At 46.0% G+C, this 16,853-nt stretch overlaps 1 protein-coding gene across 1 annotated transcript in view; it reads right to left on the bottom strand.

The window, feature by feature from the left end:
* snx17 (sorting nexin 17) overlaps positions 1-16,853 on the bottom strand; it is a 167,933-nt gene that overhangs the window by 140,408 nt on the left and 10,672 nt on the right. Inside the window, exon 2 of the mRNA XM_072500579.1 lies at positions 9,951-10,041. Coding sequence (XP_072356680.1) covers positions 9,951-10,041 — 91 coding nt within the window. The remainder of the gene's footprint in view (positions 1-9,950; positions 10,042-16,853) is intronic.

Here is a 16,853-nt window from a genome sequence, read left to right as displayed (position 1 = left end):
TGTCCTCTCCAACAATATCGCCCCTCTCATTTGTAAATACAGAAGAAAAGTACTCATTCAAGACCTCTCCTACCTCTTCAGACTCAATACACAATCTCCCGCTACTGTCCTTGATTGGACCTACCCTCGCTCTAGTCATTCTCATATTTCTCACATATATGTGTAAAAGGCCTTGGTGTTTTCCTTGATCCTACCCGCCAAAGATTGTTCATGCCCTCTCTTAGCTCTCCTAATCCCTTTCTTCAGTTCCCTCCTGGCTATCTTGTATCCCTCCAATGCCCTGTCTGAACCTTGTTTCCTCAGCCTTACATAAGTCACCTTTTTCCTCTTAACAAGACATTCAACCTCTCTTGTCAACCATGGTTCCCTCACTCGACCATCTCTTCCCTGCCTGACAGGGACATACATATCAAGGACACGTAGCACCTGTTCCTTGAACAAGTTCCACATTTCACTTGTGTCCTTCCCTGCCAGCCTATGTTCCCAACTTATGCACTTCAATTCTTGTCTGACAACATCGTATTTACCCTTCCCCCAATTGTAAACCTTGCCCTGTTGCACGTACCTATCCCTCTCCATTACTAAAGTGAAAGTCACAGAATTGTGGTCACTATCTCCAAAATGCTCCCCCACTAACAAATCTATCACTTGCCCTGGCTCATTACCCAGTACTAAATCCAATATTGCCCCTCCTCTGGTCGGACAATCTACATACGGTGTTAGAAAAGCTTCCTGGACACACTGCACAAACACCACCCCATCCAAACTATTTGATCTAAAGAGTTTCCACTCAATATTTGGGAAGTTAAAGTCGCCCATGACTAATGCCCTATGACTTCTGCACCTTTCCAAAATCTGTTTCCCAATCTGTTCCTCCACATCTCTGTTACTATTGGGGGGCCTATAGAAAACTCCTAACAAGGTGACTGCTCCTTTCCTATTTCTGACTTCAACCCATACTACCTCAATAGGGTGATACTCCTCGAACTGCCTTTCTGCAGCTGTTATACTATCTCTAATTAATAATGCCACCCCCCCACCTCTTTTACCACCCTCCCTAATCTTATTGAAACAGCTATAACCAGGGACCTCCAACAACCATTTCTGCCCCTCTTCTATCCAAGTTTCCGTGATGGCCAACACATCGTAGTCCCAAGTACCGATCCATGCCTTAAGTTCACCCACCTTATTCCTGATGCTTCTTGCGTTGAAGTATACACACTTCAACCCATCTCCGTGCCTGCAAATACTCTCCTTTGTCAGTGTTCCCTTCCCCACTGCCTCATTACATGCTTTGGCGTCCTGAATATCGGCTACCTTAGTTGCTGGACTACAAATCCGGTTCCCATTCCCCTGCCAAATTAGTTTAAACCCTCCCGAAGAGTACTAGCAAACCTCCCTCCCAGGATATTGGTGCCCCTCTGGTTCAGATGCAACCCGTCCTGCTTGTACAGGTCCCACCTTCCCCAGAATGCGCTCCAATTATCCAAATACCTGAAGCCCTCCCTCCTGCACCATTCCTGCAGCCACGTGTTCAACTGCACTCTCCCCCTATTCCTAGCCTCGCTATCACGTGGCACCGGCAACAAACCAGAGATGACAACTCTGTCTGTCCTGGCTTTCAACTTCCAGCCTAACTCCCTAAACTTGTTTATTACCTCCACACCCCTTTTCCTACCTATGTCGTTGGTACCAATGTGCACCACGACTTCTGGCTGCTCCCCCTCCCCCTTAAGGATCCTGAAGACACGATCCGAGACATCCCTGGAACCTGGCACCCGGGAGGCAACATACCTTCCGGGAGTCTCGCTCGCGACCACAGAATCTCCTATCTATTCCCCTAACCATTGAATCTCCTACAACTATTGCTTTTCTATTCTCCCCCCTTCCCTTCTGAGCCCCAGAGCCAGACTCCGTGCCAGAGACCTGACCGCTAGGGCCTTCCCCCGGTAGGTCATCCCCCCCAACAGCATCCAAAACGGTATACTTGTTTTGAAGGGGAACGGCCACGAGGGATCCCTGCACTGTCTGCCTGTTTGTTTTTTTCCCCCCGACAGTAACCCAGCTATTCTTGTACTGTACCTTGGGTGTGGTTACCTCCCTGTAACTCTTCTCAATCACCCCCTCTGCCTCCCGGATGATCCGAAGTTCATCCAGCCTCAGCTCCAGTTCCCTAACACGGTCTTTGAGGAGCTGAAGTTGGGTGCACTTCCCGCAGGTATAGTCAATGGGGACACCGGTGGTATCCCTCACCACCCACATCCTACAGGAGGAGCATGTAACTGGCCTAGCCTCCATCCCCTCTTACCTTACAGAATATAGCTGCTGTGTGGACTAACTAGATCTCCGACTCTGCTCCCAGTCAGCTACACTTTCTGTAAATTCCTGGCTCTTCGCACTCTTTGCGGAAATGTCGGAAACAAAATGAAAGGAGCACCTTACTCCCTCCTCACCCAACTCCCTCGGTCACCAAACTCTCACTATCGCACTCAAAAAGCACCAAATTCAGCACTCCCTCGGTCACCAAACTCTCACTATCGCACTCAAAAAGCACCAAATTCAGCACTCAGTAATGGATCTTTCACTATTTTTTAGTGCCTGCGCCCATATTTATCAGCCAATTCACTGGAGGGATGGGAGATTCGACAATTCTAACAAGTACTGGAGTCAGGCCAAATAGAAGAGATAGGTTTTCTTCAATTAAAGCCAAAAGGTTTTTTTGAAAAAGGTGAAGCATTTTTCAGCCTTCAAGTTACCACATTTACTGAACTCTTTCATTCAACCTAGTGTGGTTGGATTGTGAATTTATAACCTTTGGCTTGAGTATCAGCCACTACACAGCTGAGCCAGTGTACTGAAAGACTGTTTCCATTTCTGGGCACAGTACTTTAGGACAGATGTTAAGGTAATGCAAAGAACACAGATTTATCATGGTACTAGCAGAGAGGCTTTACATTGTGAAAAAGACTTGTGTAGGAGTCTTCTTACTCCAACAAAGAAAGTAAGAGGAGGTCCAACATAGGGTTGCAATAAAATAAATTGAGGGAGAACTATTTCCACTGATCAATGAATTGGAAATTTGAAGGCTAGAAGTTTTAAGGCTACCAAATAAACAAAAATACATGTCAATATATTCTTTAAAATATAAACAGTGAAGGTAAGATTTCCAACAGATTTAAGATCCCCTGGAATGGATAAACACTGGGAAAATGTTCAAGGATTTGGTGACGAGGTAGAGAAATGCAACCAAATGGATGGATCTTCCAGTGCCAATGCAGACAGGATTCTGTAAAATTCTACAATTGCATAGGATAAATTACATTCCAAAAATTAAACAAAGTAAAAAACAAGTTATAAAAAGTTCCAAGCTTGGCTTCCAACCAGTGCTGATCTTTGCTACAGCAGCAGTTGGAAACTGCAACATTTCAGTCTCTGGGCTCGTCCTCAATTTTGGCAGGCGCCATGTGTTTGAACATCAGTTCTCATAACCTTTAGGCGAAGATCAAGCCTAGGATAAGGTGCAATGCCTTTTCTTGTCAGCTTAGATCTCATATGCCTTGTGTGGAGACCACGAATTGGATTCAATTTGAATTTGTTTTTGGAGCAAGCCTTGTCCACTCTGCACATTGGCTTTGTAACATGAAGAGCGGAATAATTTAAAAAAATTATTATTATTTTTTTTTAAGAAAAAGAGTACCCAATTAATTTTTTGTTCCAATTAAGGGGCAATTTATCGTGGTCAATCAACCGACCCGGCACATCTTTGGGTTGTGGGAGTGAGACCCACCTAGACACGGGCAAAGTCATCAAGGACAGTGACCCCCCGGGCCAGGATCGAACCCGGATCCTCCGCGCTGAGGCAGCAGTGCTAACCACTGTGCCACAGTGTTGCCCTTTAAGAACGGAATAAAAAGTTTTTAAAAACATTAGCTGAGAATAGGTTAGTAAAAGATGCCCTGCAGTCAGGTAATTTGCCAATATTATCGTGACTCAGAATGTAGAAACATCTTGGAGATGCACAAGTGGTCAGCAAATAAAAAAAAGCTAACATTTCATGTTTCTGACAGTCATTTGATTTCACACAATTCATTACCTATCACTTGAGAGTCGAGGAATTGAAGGACTGATAGAAACATGAGTCATTTGCAGGGCCAAGGAAGAAATTTGGATCGGGATATGATGTCAGCTACCAATGTATTTTCTATAAATTATGTAGTAAAAGAAAAGGCCTATTTTATTCTTTGGCAAACTTACAATGTCAGAAAGAGAGAAAAGCTGATGGATAATTTAACATTTAGCAGCATTAGGATACAAATACGGATGTAAAAAAATTACTGAGGTGGAAGTACATTTTGCACTTGATTTAATAAAACAACTTGCCCCAAGCAGTACAACAGATTTATGTTTACTAATAACAGGATAAGCAGTGATGCATCAATTAAAACATTCTTTAAATTTAAAAACACAGTAAAGCTATAAATACTTGGCTAGTCAGGCAGCATTTGTGAAGAAAGTCAACCAGCTGTCATCATCCCAGCTGATGTTACTACTAGATGAGTCAAATCCCAGAGTGGAACATGGCTGGTTTTTAAGAAATCATGGAGTACAGTTATTGAGTAGATCATAGGAGTCTGCGGTTAACAAAATAAACATTAATTCAGAAAATGAACTATATTATATCTCGACAAAAATAGATGGAAAGACTTCAATAAACTCAGCTGTAAAATGAGTCAAATCATCCTATTCCTTCACCCCAACCATACTTTAAAAAATGTTTTTATTCTCCATTTTCACATTTTCCTTCAAAATTTACACCCCACCAATAGGCAACAAACGGTAACAAATACAAAGTCAATACCCTTAACATCAACAACGATCCCATCCTCCCACCACCCCACCCAAAGTTCACATAATTTACAACATCTATCCTGTGCGCTAATATTCAAAGTACCTTGAATATGTGAACTAATAGACAAACTATGGTTGGACACTCCACAGGCCAAAATTACTAATGGATGCCACCAAATAAGATTCCAAGAATTTCTTAGCAACCTCCCCATATGCTTGCTATCCTAAGCCAAACAGTCTCAAAAGAACTCACCATGGCAGTCTCTCCCAAATGACTTACCAGGGTTGTTAAATTCCTCCTTCCAATGTTGGTTTACCCTTGATCTCAAGCTTCACCGCGCACACATGTAGCCATGTCAAGCAGCCACCATTGCTCCAAAGGTCTGTCAGGAAGGAGTCACTAACTATCAGCTGCCTCCTCTGATCTTCAGACTTCTTTCAGGCCCACTCTGCTCCCTGCAGCTTTCTCTCTCTAATTCAGAGCCAAATGTTGTGCTCATTTACTTATTAGGACCATTTGCAGGTTCCAATCCTTTTTCCTGAACCAGATTGTCTTTTTAGGGTCTCTGTCCCACTCGCTGGTGGAGACCACCTTTGTTTTGAGATCTGTTCACTGCCCCCCTCCTGTGTCCTGTTAACTGAGACACATTCGCCAGGTCACCCGATTTTCCACATGGGTGTGCTGGGCCATTTACCAGCCTGATTTTCACATGTGCGGCCACTCTCCAGACAGCACATGCACAGAAGCCACAAGGCCCACTGGAAGCAGTAGCTTTCAGCCTCCGATTTAAAAGTTTAAATCCCCTTGTTTACTGAAGTTTTACTTGTCAAACCTTCCCCTTCAGAAGAAAACTTTTCACCTCGTGACACAACTAGACAAATTGTACAATGAAAAAGGTTTAACCGAAACAATATCACTAAAATGCAAGACTAGCAGAATTTGCACACCATTTGTACACCATCGGGGCAGCACGGTAGCAGTGGTAAGCACTGCTGCTTCACAGCTCCAGGGTCCCAGATTTGATTCCCGGCTTGGGTCACTGTCTGTGTGTCTGCACGTTCTTTGTGCGGAGTCTGCACATTCTCCCAGTGTCTGCATGGGGTGCTTTTTGTTGACCTTGATCCCTTTAGTCCGAAGAGCTATATGGTGGGGGGGGGGGGGGGGGTGAATATAATGCGACATGAATCCAAGCTCCCATGCCGTCCAGATATCGTTCTCACCAATTATAATTTTTCATTAGCAAATTCCTATTTCATCTGTAGACGTTGGTTCCCTGTGTTATCAGGTTTTCCTTCAATTGCCTGTTATCAGCAATATGCATTTCATTTTTGGCTGCAATAATTTTTACGAGTGTTAATATCAGCATGATCAACTGCTGCTGCAATTGTCTTCACCACATTAGTCTCTGCTCGCCAAGTAATTTTACTCCTTCAATAGGTGATCTAAGAATAATTCCCACTGTAGTCATTTTAATTTGCTTACTTATTTTGTTGGAGGAGTAATGGAACTGATCTCTCTTAGAGATAAAATATCCAGAACCTTCAATAGCCTGACTCTCCTTAGCAGTAGCCAAAGAAACATTTTCTGGACTATCCTGAACGACACCCCTCCTTTTCCATTGGGTTCCAAGGGAACAGGGGCTGGTTTAGCACACTGGGCTAAATCGCTGGCTTTTAAAGCAGACCAAGGCAGGCCAGCAGCACGGTTCAATTCCCGTTACAGCCTCCCCGAACAGGCGCCGGAATGTGGCGACTAGGGGCTTTTCACAGTAACTTCATTTGAAGCCTACTTGTGACAATAAGCAATTTTCATTTCATTTCAGTTTCACCTGAGCCACAGCTACAGTTTTAATAAACATTTCCTTTTCTGAGAAATCTGCAAGCGTTCATACTACTGCGATTGACCATCCATTTAGTTTCTAGCAATTAGCTTTCATGTGTCCAGGTTTATTATGATGGAAGAACATCAATTTTACATCACTTTTAGGTTCTAGCCTCCACTTTACCATTTTGGCATCCTTCTGTTTGTTTTCTAAAACTATTTTCTCCATCACTTTCTATTACTCCAATTTTGTTGATTCTCACACAACTGTTTCCTCACATGGAGATATTATAGGTTATCAGCCAAAACTGAAGCTTCTCGAACCCTTGATACTTGCCGCTTATCTAAATGAGATAGTTGGTTATTGGGATGCTATTTCAGAATTCCTCCACAACCAAGATTTCCCTCATGTTCACTCCAACTTCACTGATACCATAACATTTATTTTTCTCTTGCAACTTCTACAAATGTCTGATCAATTTCTTTTATGGTCCTAAATTTTAATTGAAAACCTTCCAAGGACAAGCTATAAACATTCATTATTGCCTTTATAACCACTTTGCAGACGTCTTCTGACAAAGTGTACACATTCACAGCTGTACCTGACCAGACATTTTGTCACATTAAGATCCAAGCAACTTTTGGCGACCTCACCATCGCAACTATCTTTACAAATTAAGTGAAATATCCTTCAGCTCCATCCTCCGTAAATATAGGCACTAAACAAAGCTTTTGGGTGAAATTAATTTCATCTGTGGAATCAGAACTACTATCTCTTCTTTCTTCCTTTTTTCTAAGCTTTTCCCCAGCCAAACTACATTGTCGTTCTCTTTCGCATTTCCATTCTTTATTTCAACCTTTCATTTTCATTTATCTTTCCCTTTCCAATTAGATTTTATTCATTTCCATTTCTTTTGCTCTTTCTTTCTCCCTTCATTTAATTGAAGTCTTTTTATTTCTCTCTTTTTCTTCCAAATCAAATCTTTGCATCTTTCTTTCTCGCGCTAGCTCCATCTCAAGTTGCTTCATTTGTAACTGAATCTTAGCCAACTCCAGCTGTGATATATCAATTTCAGGTTTCACCTCTTAAATTCCAAACGCTCGGTAGTTATATTAATCATATCATCCTTATGACATACTGCTTTTATTTCTACATTCTATTTACCTGCTAACACTCGCAGTTTAAATGCAGTCAAGGATTTCAAATAATCTACTGTTACAGCTTCTACTCCCAGAAGAATCTTAACAGTCAAAGCATTTTTAAATTCCAACCAGTGTAATATACTTCAAAGCAAATCCAGTTCCTATGCACAGTATCTCCATGTACTTGTTCCTTTAAAGATTCGCAGATCTCACAATTTAAGGATTTCTAATCTCAAGATCTCGGATGACCCCCTATCTTCAATCTAAAGGTAATACCAAAAGAATAAAGCCACAAGATGAAGATGTTGTTGAAGAACAACGCGTACTTGATCGTGATGGTCTGTTTTGGGGGAGGGATTGGTGTTTTTACCTCTTTCTCTGCACTCTTGCAACAGATTGGGTGTGTCCGGGGATATTGGGATATTCAAATGTAAGACCACATTTTACACTTTCCTCCTTTTCTTTCCTTCTGGGTCAGAAATATTGTAAACTGTAAAGAGGACAACGTAGATCTTCCAAAGGGACATAGACAAGTTGTGGAGTGGGCAGATAAAGTTCAATGTGGAGAAGTGAGAGCGATGATTTTGGCAGGAAGAACATGGAGAGACAATATAAAATAAGGACATAGTTCTTAAAGGGGGATGCAGGAGCAGAGTGTATCTGTGCAGAGATCATTGAAGGTGGCAGGATAGTTAATGAAGCGGGGGCACAATTTCAAGGCGAGGGGGATAGGTTCTGTGGAAATGTGCAGGGGACTTTTTTTTTAAATATACAGAGGGTGATGGCAACCTGGAATGCACTGCCAAGTGAGGTGGTTGAAGTAAATACATTAGACTTATCTGGATAGGCACATGAACAGACGGGTATAGGAGGATACAGATGGTTGGTCTAGATAGGACACTTAATCTGCCTTGGAGGACAGATGGGCCTGTTCCTATGCTGTATTGTTCTTTTTATTCCACAGTTTCAAACAAATAAACGTAACTATACAAAGCCAGAAAAAACCCCAAATAAAACAGTATCTATCTTGTGCAGTGCTCTAATATTCAGAATTAGCAAGGTAAATATGAATTAACAGACAAATTGGGGTCAAACACACCACACTGCATACAAAACGTCAGATGTAACCAAGACAGATCCAATGGATTTTTCAGCAACCCTTCCACAACAACTGTGACCATTGGGATTCTCAATCTCAGTAAAACTCCCTTCTCACTTTTGAAGACCTAACCTTTCTCAAAAGTCACTCAAGCTGTCTCAATGACTGCTCACCTTCCTGCTGGGTCATTCTCTTCTCCTGAGAATGCATTCCATGGGATTTTCAACACTCCATTCCCATCTCTACTTACCAGCACACGTCTGGCTCTTTCACTCGCTTCACTAAACTGGCATTTCCTCTGGGTTTCCAATCTGCCTCAAGACATCATTTTGGTGCTTCTTGCAGATATAATGGCAGTCCAGAGAGATGTTTTGTTTTTGGACTGAGAACAAAATTAGTTTAAAGTGAACCATAAAAGGTTGTAAAATGATTCACTTAATCAGTTCAAAGAACAAATTGTAAATATGGGAGAATTAATTTAATTTAGAAAGTTAGTTTGAGGATAGACCAGTGTAGACTACATTATCAAAGAGCTGGGTGGAGCTTAGCAGGTTCACTGGTTTCAATTTATTTGGGTGTTTGCTGGGAGAGGTTTTTAGTTGCAGCTTGGAACTAGCTCGTACAGTTTGCAGCTCAGAGAAGTTAGCCAAAATAAAGGACAGCCCTGCATTGTAAACAGAGTGAAAAACTAACTTTGTCACTGGCAGTTTTTAAGGCAGGTGAGGCTTAATCTTGTAAGGGACTATGAGTTAGAGGACTGCCAGGTTTGAAGCCAGTAGAAAAATCTACAGTGGGCCTCTGTTTCTTATCACAAACAAAAGTAATCAGCTGAATTAGTTTGCAAGTACTGGAATAGTAACCAGAACAAAGGACCATCCAACTAATCCTGCTTTCTCCCCATAGTCTTTGATCCCATTCTCCCCCAAGTGCTATATCCAGCCACCTCTGGAATATATTCAAAGTTTTAGCATCAACTACTTCCTGTGGTAATGAATTCCACAAGCTCACCACGCTTTGTGTGAAGAAGTGTCTCCTTACCTCTGTCCAAAATGGTTTACCTTGAAACATCAGGCTGTGACCCCTGGTTCTGGACACACCCATCATTGGTAACATCTTCCCTGCATCTGCCCTGTAAGAATTTTATAAGTTTGCATGAGATCCCCCTCATTCTTCTGAACTCCAGCCAGAACAATCCCAACCGAGTCAATCTCTCCTCCTATGACAGTCCCGCCATCCCTGGAATCAGTCCGATAAACCTTCGCTGCACTCCCTCGAGAGCAAGAACATCCTTCCTCAGAGAAGGAGACCAAAACTGTACACAATATTCTAAGTATGGCCTCACCAAGGCTCTGTACAATTGCAGCAACACATCCCTATTTCTATACTCGAAACATCATGCAATGAAGGCCAGCATACCATTAGCCTTCTTTACCGCCTGGTGCGCCTGCATGCTTACCCTTCAGCGAATGGTGCACAAGGACACCCAGGTCCCGCTGCATATTCAGGTAGTAATCTGCATTCCTGTTTTTGCTTCCAAAAGTGAATAACCTCACACTTATCCAAATTATACTGCATCTGCCATTGATTTGCCCACTCACCCAACTGGTCCAGATCTTAGCTGTAGGATCCCTGCATCCTCGTCACAATTCACCCTCCCACCTAAGTTGGTATCATCCGCAAGCTTTTGAGATGTTACATTTTGTTCCCTCATCCAAATCATTAATACATAGTGAATAGCTGGGGTCCCAGCACCGATCCCTGTGGTACCCCACTAGTTACTGCCTGCCAATTTGAAAAGGACCCATTAACCCCTACTCTTTGTTTCTTCTCTGCCAACCAGTTTTCTATCCACCTCAATACATTTCCCTCAATCCCATGCGCTTTAATTTTGCACAAAAATCTCTCATGCGGGACTTTGTCAAATGCCTTCTGAAAGTCCAAATGTACCACATCGACTGGCTCCCCCGTTTCGACTGCACTGGTTACCTCTTTAAAGAATTCCAACAGATTTGTCAAGCATGATTTTCCCTTCATAAATCCATGCTGACTGACTGATCCTGCCACTGCTTTCTAAATGTTCCGCTATAAAGTCCTTGATAATGGATTCAAGCATTTTCCCCACTACCGATGTTAGGCTTACTGGTCTATAATTCCCTGCTTTCTCTCTACCTCCCTTTTTGAATATCAGAGTGACGCGAGCTACCCTCCAATCTACAGAGACAGTTCCAGAATCTATAGAATCCCGGAAGATGACCACCAATGCATCCACTATTTCCAGAGCCACCTCCTTAAGCACTCTGGGATGCAGATTCTCAGCCCTGGGGATATATCCACCTTCAATCCCATCAATATTCCCAGCACCATTTCTCTACTAATGTTGATCTCCCTCAGTTCTTCCCTCTCACTAAACCTTTCATTCTCCAGCATTTCTGCTATCTGATTTGTGTCCCCTTTTTGTGAAGCCAGAACCAAAGTATGTATTCAATTGCTCAGCCATTTCTTTATCCCTTATTATGCATCCCCCTGTTTCGGTCTATAGGGGGCCTACAGCCAATCTCTTTCTCTTCACATATCTATAGAAACTCTTATCAGTGTCAGTCTTCATGTTCTCTGCAAGCTTCCTTTTGTACTGTACTTTCCCTTTCTTAATCAATCCCTTCGTCCTTCTTTGCTGAATTCTAAACAGCTCCCTTGGCCAATCTGTATGCTTCTTCCTTGTATCGGATATTATTTCTAGTTTAATTTGTAAGCCATGGATTGGCCCTCTTACCCCCTTTGCTTTTGTACTAGACAGGAATGAAGAGTTGCCTCCAGCTCCCTTAGCTATCCCTTCACCCTTCCGCATTAGCCGCCCAATGAGAGAACAGAAGATTTGGTAGCGCCAGGCCTCCCATGTGCCATCCATGTTGTAAAATGGACTTCAGTATCCTAGGTACTCTTCACCCCCAGACGAAGGCCATGATTACCTTGTCGACACTAGTGAAGAAAGATTTGGTAAATGAAGATCTGGAATAAGAAGAGGAACCTAGGCAGTACATTCATATTGACCATCTGTACCCTTCCGGCTTGCGAAAGAGGGAATGAGTCCCATTTTTGTAGGTCCCTCCTCCACCAGGATGGAGAGGTTCCATTTCTGGAGCCTCTTTCTGGTGTGGGCCACCCGGATCCCCAGGTATCTGAAATGGGTTTGGGATACTTTGAGCAGTCCTTCCAGCTCCGCTCCTCTCGATAAACCTTAGTTTTTCCCCAGGTTGAGTTTGTAACCAGAGAAGGCACCAAACTACCCCAGTTATCTTTCCCATGCTGGCTAGGGGGTTCGACAGGTAGAGCAGGTCATCTGCATATAGAGCGAGATTCTCTGCCCCCTCTCCGGATGCCCGTCTACCACTACGCCAATCTAAAGGGTGATAGCCAGCGGCTCAATTGCTAGCACGAACAGGAGCAGGGAGAGCGGCCCCCCTCTGCCTCGTTCCCCTGTGCATCCCAAGTACTCACAACTTGTTGCGTCTGTCCGCTCGCTGTAGGAGCACCTGTGCTGTACACAAGTTTCGTAAGCCCATGTGCTGAACCCTGCTCCAAACCCAAACCGTTCAAGCACCTGCATGGGATACCTCCATTCTACTTGATCAAAGGCTTTCTCAGCATCAAGGGAGACTATTACCTCTGGTGTCCTCTCCCCGGATGGGGTAATTATTAAGTTCAACAGGCGTTTGATGTTCGCCATTAGTTGTTTGCCCTTAACGAACTCGGGTCTGATCTTCCGTGATCACTTCTGGCAGGCAACACCCAGTCGCCTTGCAAGGGCTGTCGCTAAGATTTTCACATCAGAGATGGGTCTGTATGATCCACACTCGGTCAGGTCTTTGCTCTTCTTGGGGATCAAAGAGATAGAGGCCTGTGCCAGCCAGCGTAGGTGGCAGGGCCCCCTCTGACAGTGAGTTGTTGAACATCTCCCACAGAGCAGGGCATGCTGAGAATATTTTGTAAATGTCTACTGGGAATCCTTCCAGTCCCAGCACTTTCCCCAATTGCGCACGGGGTTGGTGCACTCCACAATTTTGCCCAACCCTTGCGGTGCTTCCAGCGCCTGTTTCCGGTCCTATCCCATCACTGGATATCCAATCTGTCGAGGAACTGTTGCATCCCAAGAGCCCCTCTGGGGGCTCGGAGGTATATGGCCCTCGATAAAAGTTCGTAAAGGTCTTAGCGACCTTGCTTAAGGACCGCTACCTGCCTATCTTTTACTATTTCTTTCGCAGGCACCTGTTTTCTCAACTGGTGTGACAGCATGTGGCTAGCTTGGTCTCCATGTTCATAAAAGGCTCCCCGTGACTGCCTTGTGTGGACAGCAAGTTAAATTCAATCTTCAGCTTTTCCTTTTCACCAGCAGTTCCGAGGTTGGGGCTGTGGACCAGCCATTGTTGGACTTCAAAAACTGCCCCTTTCCAGAAGGGCCCTATTAGCTACGATTTCCCGCCAATCACCGCTTTAAGTAACTCCCAGAACATGGAGGGGGAGGGCTCTCTGAATTGGTTGCAAGATAAATAATCGTCGATGGCTTGAGAGATTTTAGTACGGCGAGGAGCGCTGCGTCCAGCCTCCATGGGGGACACAAGGCCCGTCCCTTTTCCAACCCCCCCCAATCTTATTTTCTCCATAAATGCATTCAAATTCTTGCGCCATGCTTGACATATTACCTGTCCTGGGGTGAGATCATTCCAATGTCAGGTCATGTACAGTTAAAGCCGCCCGCTCGATGATTCGTCGATGGGAGTCAAGTCTGGGATTTTTGCCATTGTTTTCTTGACAAATTCTATGTCTTCCTAGTTCAGGGTGCACGTGTACTGAAACTAGTGGGGTCACTTCCAGGATTCCGCTAACCATTACGTACCGCTCCCTTGGATCTGTCACTGTATTTGTTGCTGCAAGTAAGACTGCCCTGTTAATTAATATGGCCACCCCCTTGTTCTAGTGTCAAAATAGGAGTGAAACCGTTGACTTCCTTACTCGCTGTGCCCCTCCCTCTCAGGTGCATTTCCTGCAGGAAGGCGACATCCATCCTCAGACTCTGGAGATTGGGGAGGACTGATCACTTCACCGGCCCGTTGAGACTCCTCACATTCCATGTAACTATTTGGACGAGGGAGGGCCCACATTGGGTTAACCACACTGACCTTGTGGGCCTACCCCTGTCCAATCTAGCCTACCTTCATTCTTGAGCTGTTCAGACTTCCGGTTGCGGCGATGCGGAGCTAAGCCGCACGTTTCGGCAGCTCCCGCGACAACGAACTTTCGGGTTCTCCAGAGGAGCCCCAACGGAATTTATTTTGAATTGATCCCGTGTGGGAAGGTGCAGTAAGGTCCCCCCTTACGATATATGGCCTAGATCAGCGGTGGAGCGGCGAAAAGAGGGGCTCTGGAGCAGCGGCAAAATCGAGGGGGAAAAAGCAAGATGGCGGATGGCGGAGAGCGAGCAGCATGGGGGCCAAACCAGCAGGAGTTCCTTAAGCGCTGTGTGGAGGAGCTGAAAAAAGAGGTGCTGACGCCATTGCTGTTAGCGATCGAGGGGCTGAAGGAGACCCAGAAGGTGGAGCTTCGTGAGGTGAAAGACAAAATGAATGACAACGAGGACGAGATCCTGGGCCTTTCGCACGAGGTGGTGCACAGGAGGTGGGCCGAGAGAATTGAGGTCCTGGAGAACAGGTAGAGGAGGAACCACCTCCGGATTCTGGGTCTTCCCGAAGGAGTGGAGGGAGCTGATGCCGGGGCGTATGTGAGCACGATGCTCCATGCGCTGATGGGAGCGGAGGCCCCTCCGACCCCCCTGGAGCTGGAAGGGGCTCACCGGGTCCTGGCGAGGAGACCCAAGGCTGATGAGCCGCCAAGGGCGATAGTGGCAAGGTTCCATCGCTTCGTGGGCAAAGAAAGTGTGCTGAGATGGGCCAAGAAGGTGCGGAGCGGTAGATGGGAGAACGCGGTGATCCGAGTATACCAGGATTGGAGCACGAAGGTGGCAAGGAGGAGAGCTGGCTTCAACCGGGCCAAGGCGGTGCTGCATAAAAAAAGTCAGGTTCGGCATGCTGCAGCCTGCGCGACTGTGGGCCACTTATCAGGACCGACACCATTATTTTGAAACGCCAGAAGAGGCTTGGACCTTTATTCAGACGGAAAAACTGGACTCGAACTGAGGGGATGTGGTTGTGGGGGGAGATGTTGGTTGTATATGGGGTTGGAAATAAGTGTAAAGAATACTCCATGGGTGGGATACTCCATGGGTGAGATGATGGATGGGGATGTGGGTAGAATTCTGGTTAAAATTCCCTTTTTTTCTTTTCTGTAGACGAGATGATGGGGAATGTGGGCGTCGGTGCTGGAGGGAGGTGAGACTCGGGGATGAGGGAACTGGGATAATGGCCGCAACAGGAGCTGCGCCACGGGGGGCAGGGCTGCTTCAGGAAACCGCAGGCTTTTTCCCACCCAAAAAAAGGGGGGGGGATGGAGGAAGGCGAGGAGGAGAGACTCCCACATGGGGGAGATCAACGGGAAGGCGGGGGAAGCCGGGGTCAGAGGTCAGCTGACTCACGGAAGTAATATGGGGGGAGCAAAAGAGCTAGATGTGGATCTAGCAGGGGGGGGGGGGTGTAAAGAGGGGGGGGATTCTAGGGTTGCTGCTGCACTGTCCGAGGGGGAACTGAAAATGGAAGAGGTGGTCGGGGCGGGGGTTCCCCGCCTGGGGGACTGGAGGGTACGGGAGGCGCGAGCACGGGACTGGCCTAAGATAGGAGATGGCTAGTCGGCAGGGGGGGGGGTAACCCCCCAATCCGGCTGATCACGTGGAATGTGAGGGGCCTAAATGGGCCGGTAAGAGGGCCCGAGTGTTCGCGCACCTAAAGGGACTGAAGGCAGACGTGGTCATGCTTCAAGAGACACATCTGAAGGTGGCAGCCCAGGTCAGGTTAAGGAAGGGATGGGTGGGACAGGTGTTCCATTAGGGGCTGGATGCAAAGAATAGAGGGGTGGCAATACTGGTGGGAAAGCGGGTGTCGTTTGAGGCCAAGAACATAGTAGCGGACCAGGGAGGCCGATATGTGATGTGGTAGGTTGCAGGGGACGGAGGTGGTACTGGTGAATGTATATGCCCCGAACTAGGACGATGCTGGATTCATGAAACGGATGTTGGGGCGTATTCCAGACCTGGAGATAGGGAGCTTGATAATGGGTGGGGATTTTAACACTGTGCTGGACCCAGCATTAGATCACTCCAGATCTAGGACGGGGAAGAGGCCAGCGGCGGTCAATGTGCTTGGGGGGTTATGGACCAGATTTTTGGGGGGGGGGGGGGGGGAGAGAGGAGAGAGAGTGGATCCGTGGAGATTTGCCAGGCCTTTGGCCAGAGAATTTTCCTTTTTCTCCCACGTACATAAGGCCTACTCCCGGATAGATTTTTTTGTTCTGGGCAGGGCATTGATCCCGAAAGTGGAGGGAACGGAGTGTTCGGCCATAGCCATTTCAGACCATGCCCCGCATTGGGTGGAGTTAGAGCTGGGGGAGGAGAGGGACCAACGCCCGTTGTGGAGGTTGGATGTGGGACTGCTGGCAGTCGAGGAAGTGTGCAGGAGGGTGCATTGAAAGGTATCTGGAGGCCAACGACAACGGGGAGGTGCAGGTGGGAGTGGTAGCTGAATGCAGTGGTCAGGGGAGAGTTAATCTCCATCAGGGCTCATGGTGAAGACAGAGGGCAGGGAAAGGGAGAGGCTAGTGGGGGAGATTTTAAGGGTGGACAGGAGATATGCAGAGGCTCCTGATGAGGGACTACTCAGGGAGAGACGAAGTCTCCAGACGGAGTTCGACCTGTTGACCACAGGGAAGGCAGAGGCACAGTGGAGGCAGGCACAGGGGGCGATATATGAATATGGGGAGAAGGCGAGCCGGATGCTGGCA

Source organism: Scyliorhinus torazame, chromosome 4 (genome assembly GCF_047496885.1).
Source record: "Scyliorhinus torazame isolate Kashiwa2021f chromosome 4, sScyTor2.1, whole genome shotgun sequence".
Lineage (NCBI taxonomy): Eukaryota > Metazoa > Chordata > Chondrichthyes > Carcharhiniformes > Scyliorhinidae > Scyliorhinus > Scyliorhinus torazame.
The sequence above is the reverse complement of the archived record's forward strand: the minus strand, read 5'-3'. Positions and strand labels throughout refer to the sequence as shown.